General features: G+C 50.5%; 1 protein-coding gene across 1 annotated transcript in view; it reads right to left on the reverse strand.

Moving 5' to 3' along the window:
• Window positions 1-5,101, reverse strand: part of LOC310788558 (voltage-dependent T-type calcium channel subunit alpha-1H-like) — a gene marked incomplete at both ends in the record, with an annotated part of 117,707 nt that overhangs the window by 59,820 nt on the left and 52,786 nt on the right. Inside the window, 3 exons of the mRNA XM_083650091.1 lie at window positions 2,197-2,391; window positions 2,697-2,863; window positions 4,697-4,703. Coding sequence (XP_083506217.1) covers window positions 2,197-2,391; window positions 2,697-2,863; window positions 4,697-4,703 — 369 coding nt within the window. The remainder of the gene's footprint in view (window positions 1-2,196; window positions 2,392-2,696; window positions 2,864-4,696; window positions 4,704-5,101) is intronic.

Below are 5,101 nucleotides of genomic sequence, written 5' to 3' on the forward strand. Positions count from 1 at the left end.
GATACTCTCTCTCTCTCTCTTCTCTCTCACCTGCTCGTGGTACTCTCTCTCTCTCCTCTCTCTCTCACCTGCTCTTGATACTCTCTCTCTCTCTCTTCTCTCTCACCTGCTCGTGGTACTCTCTCTCTCTCTCTCTCTCACCTGCTCGTGATACTCTCTCTCTCTCTCCTCTCTCTCTCACCGCTCTTGATACTCTCTCTCTCCTCTCTCTCTCACCTGCCCTTGATACTCTCTCTCCCTCTTCTCTCTCACCTGCTCGTGGTACTCTCTCTCTCTCTCTCTCTCTCTTCTCTCTCACCTGCTCGTGGTACTCTCTCTCTCTCTCTTCTCTCTCTCACCTGCTCGTGGTACTCTCTCTCTCTCTCTTCTCTCTCTCACCTGCTCGTGGTACTCTCTCTCTCTCTCTCTCACCTGCTCGTGATACTCTCTCTCTCTTCTCTCTCTCACCTGCTCGTGGTACTCTCTCTCTCTCTCTTCTCTCTCTCACCTGCTCGTGGTACTCTCTCTCTCTCTCTCTCTCTCACCTGCTCGTGGTACTCTCTCTCTCTCTCTTCTCTCTCTCACCTGCTCGTGGTACTCTCTCTCTCTTCTCTCTCTCACCTGCTCGTGGTACTCTCTCTCTCTCTCTCTCACCTGCTCGTGATACTCTCTCTCTCTTCTCTCTCTCACCTGCTCGTGGTACTCTCTCTCTCTCTCTTCTCTCTCTCACCTGCTCTCGTGTACTCTCTCTCTCTCTCTCTCTCTTCTCTCTCACCTGCTCGTGGTACTCTCTCTCTCTCTCTTCTCTCTCTCACCTGCTCGTGGTACTCTCTCTCTCTCTCTTCTCTCTCTCACCTGCTCGTGATACTCTCTCTCTCTCTCTCTCTTCTCTCTCACCTGCTCGTGGTACTCTCTCTCTCTCTCTTCTCTCTCTCACCTGCTCGTGGTACTCTCTCTCTTCTCTCTCTCACCTGCTCGTGATACTCTCTCTCTCTCTCTTCTCTCTCTCACCTGCTCGTGGTACTCTCTCTCTTCTCTCTCTCACCTGCTCGTGGTACTCTCTCTCTCTCTCTTCTCTCTCTCACCTGCTCGTGGTACTCTCTCTCTTCTCTCTCTCACCTGCTCGTGGTACTCTCTCTCTCTCTCTTCTCTCTTTCACCTGCTTGTGGTACTCTCTCTCTCTCTCTTCTCTCTCTCACCTGCTCGTGGTACTCTCTCTCTCTCTCTTCTCGCTCTCACCTGCTCGTGATACTCTCTCTCTCTCTTCTCTCTCTCACCTGCTCGTGGTACTCTCTCTCTCCTCTCTCTCTCACCTGCTCGTGATACTCTCTCTCTCTCTTCTCTCTCTCACCTGCTCGTGGTACTCTCTCTCTTCTCTCTCTCACCTGCTCGTGGTACTCTCTCTCTCTCTCTTCTCTCTTTCACCTGCTCGTGGTACTCTCTCTCTCTCTCTTCTCTCTCTCACCTGCTCGTGGTACTCTCTCTCTCTCTCTTCTCGCTCTCACCTGCTCGTGATACTCTCTCTCTCTCTTCTCTCTCTCACCTGCTCGTGGTACTCTCTCTCTCCTCTCTCTCTCACCTGCTCGTGATACTCTCTCTCTCTCTTCTCTCTCTCACCTGCTCGTGGTACTCTCTCTCTCTCTCTTCTCTCTCTCACCTGCTCGTGATACTCTCTCTCTCTCTTCTCTCTCTCACCTGCTCGTGGTACTCTCTCTCTCTCTCTTCTCTCTCTCACCTGCTCGTGATACTCTCTCTCTCTCTCTCTCTCACCTGCTCGTGGTACTCTCTCTCTCTCTCCTCTCTCTCTCACCTGCTCGTGATACTCTCTCTCTCTCTCCTCTCTCTCACCTGCTCGTGGTACTCTCTCTCTCTTCTCTCTCACCTGCTCGTGATACTCTCTCTCTCTCTTCTCTCTCACCTGCTCGTGGTACTCTCTCTCTCTCTCTTCTCTCTCTCACCTGCTCGTGATACTCTCTCTCTCTCTCTCTCTCACCTGCTCGTGGTACTCTCTCTCTCTCTCCTCTCTCTCTCACCTGCTCGTGATACTCTCTCTCTCTCTCCTCTCTCTCACCTGCTCGTGGTACTCTCTCTCTCTTCTCTCTCACCTGCTCGTGGTACTCTCTCTCTCCTCTCCCTCTCACCTGCTCGTGATACTCTCTCTCTCTCTTCTCTCTCTCACCTGCTCGTGGTACTCTCTCTCTCTCTTCTCTCTCTCACCTGCTCGTGGTACTCGATCCCCATGCTGAGGGTGTTGATGAGGATGGCGATCATGATCCCTCGGTTGAAGTACTTGCTGTCCACGATCCTCTTCAGCTTGTCCCGGAAGTGGACCCAGGCCCGGACCACGCAGTTCTTGTGCTCCACGCCGCCCCGCCGCCGGCTCCGGCCTCGCCCACACCTCACATCCCCTCCCTGAGGGGAAGAGCAAGCTTTTAAGGTGAGCTACAACATGCTGCTTCTCAACGAACACAGCTTTGTAGTAATTTAAAGAGGCCTTTCTGACATGTTTTGTCATTTCACATGAAAGAAAAAAGATATACTGTACATACTATTAAGTAAGAAAAGTATTAAGTAAGAATGTTCAAGATGAGAAAGAAACCCAAGTTTGACTCGTCTTACATAATCTGCATCGTCATTCACCACAAACTCTATCACCTATCACAATAAGTATCACTAAAATCACCACCGTCATCACCACGACCGCCCACCCTCCTGACCTGGGGGAAGTCATGGAGGCCGTCCGCCTCGCCCCTGCTACCCTCCAGGTCTCCCAGCTCCAGCTCCAGGGTCTCCAGGCCGCGGGCGCACAGCGGGCAGCTCAGCAGCTCCAGCAGCAGAGGGCTCGGCACCACGCCGGCCAGCTGGCACAGCAGCCTCTGCCGGCCTGCAGGGGGAGGCAAAGACACAACAACCCTTTGATGACATGGAGCTTGTGGTGGGCGGAGACACAAAGACACACCCCTTTGATGACATGGAGCTTGTGGTGGGCGGAGACACAAAGACACACCCCTTTGATGACATGGAGCTTGTGGTGGGCGGAGACACAAAGACACACCCCTTTGATGACATGGAGCTTGTGGTGGGCGGAGACACAAAGACACACCCCTTTGATGACATGGATCTTGTGGTGGGCGGAGACACAAAGACACACCCCTTTGATGACATGGAGCTTGTGGTGGGTGGAGACACAAAGACACAACAACCCTTTGATGACATGGAGCTTGTGGTGGGCGGAGAGACAAAGACACACCCCTTTGATGACATGGAGCTTGTGGTGGGCGGAGACACAAAGACACACCCCTTTGATGACATGGAGCTTGTGGTGGGCGGAGACACAAAGACACACCCCTTTGATGACATGGAGCTTGTGGTGGGCGGAGACACAAAGACACACCCCTTTGATGACATGGAGCTTGTGGTGGGCGGAGACACAAAGACACACCCCTTTGATGACATGGAGCTTGTGGTGGGCGGAGACAGTCACACGTTACATTGGGATGACTATGAACAAATGGCCAGCCTGATCTTCTTGGATCATGGTCTCATAAGCTTATGGTAATTCCACTAATGCCAAAAAAAAAAATCATCGTTGGGGGCTAAAATTGCTTAGCTTGTTGCTAAGCAATGTTAGCCAAAACAGCGATTGGATTTGTTTCCGTGGCAATAAGTTTACAGAACATGCTAGCAGGAAGCACAACAACTGAGTGATAACTATTTGACTGTAGATGGAGAGAAAGAAGAATAGTCAAATCGGGATTTATGTCATTATATCATTAGTTCCTGATTATTCAATGTATCCATTATCTAATTTCTCCTATGTCCCAAACTCCTCCCCCCCCCCCCAAACTCCTCCCCCCCCCCATCAAGGCGGTATCGGAAACAGAGGCAACACTTCCGAGCGTGTGTGATGAAAGAAAAGAAGGAAGAGAAGAAAGATCAACCAATAGAAAAAGGGAGAGAAAGAGAGCAAAGGAGATGTGGAGAGCGAAAAAGAAAGAACTTGAGACTATCAGAGACACGAGTGCAGCGGTGCCTTTCACACAGACGTGTGTTTTTACACAGCGCCAGGAGGCATTCTGGCATGATGACGTTGTATCGTTGCCATGGAGATGTGAGCTGGCGCTGGCTGATCAGAGGGGATATCCTCACCGACGACTGACAGAGGGATTTATCACCACGCACACACAAAAAGGCCTAGCTGCTGGATGGTTTTGAGGAGAGACTGACAGAGGGGGAGTCCTCAGAGCACGACTCAGGAAGGATGCAGACGCACGCTAAAACCAAACACGTGTGTCGGCACGGAGCGTTCCTCCTGGTGCCTCTGTGGCACTCATGGATCGTATAGGCTGCTTTTTTACTTTCACTAATGCCTTTCCCCTTTTTATCGCTGTGACGGCCATAAAGTCAAATGTATTATAATATTCCTATGGAGTTATGGATTTGTGGGGATATAGGCTATATTGAGTCGGCTATAAATGCACAGGATTAACGTGCACAGATGAGACTGCAGTAAACAGTGATTCCCCCGCTTCCAACCGGGTTACCCGTTTAAACAGACGTTGCTTCTGGGCTGATACCTCCTCCGCTGGCTTAACGAAAGGCGGAAACAAAGAGGCCATTTACACCTGGCGTTAACATGCATTTTCTGCAATCTCAGCCTGGAGGCAGAGCAAAACCACCGTCCAAGACCCTCTGCTCTCTGACTGCAGCCTCTCACCACCAGCCTGGAGGCACAGCAAAGACTTCACACCAGAAAAACCACTAATGAACAGCGCTCCATTGGTCGCCATGAGACAGCATCCTACTACATCAAATGCCCTCAGTGATGAGAAGAGACACACTAGTTGTCGTCGTCTTCCGTGATCTTTCATAATCTCGAAATGGATTGAGAAGTGATATTTTACGTCGCGTTTTGACTCTTAACTGTTGACAGATCTTTTTGCATCCTCGCAAAAGGTAAATTCCCTCTGGGGCAACAGAGCTTGTTCAAATCAGATCTAGCCATATGTTCTGATTAGTTTATATTAAATTAGATTAGATTAGATAAGATTACAGTTACACTAGATTATGTGAGATTAGATTTGAGGGACACGGGCTTGGAAAGACAGACTCAGGAACTGTT

The sequence above is a fragment of the Poromitra crassiceps genome (genome assembly GCF_964638095.1).
Source record: "Poromitra crassiceps genome assembly, chromosome: 13".
Lineage (NCBI taxonomy): Eukaryota > Metazoa > Chordata > Actinopteri > Beryciformes > Melamphaidae > Poromitra > Poromitra crassiceps.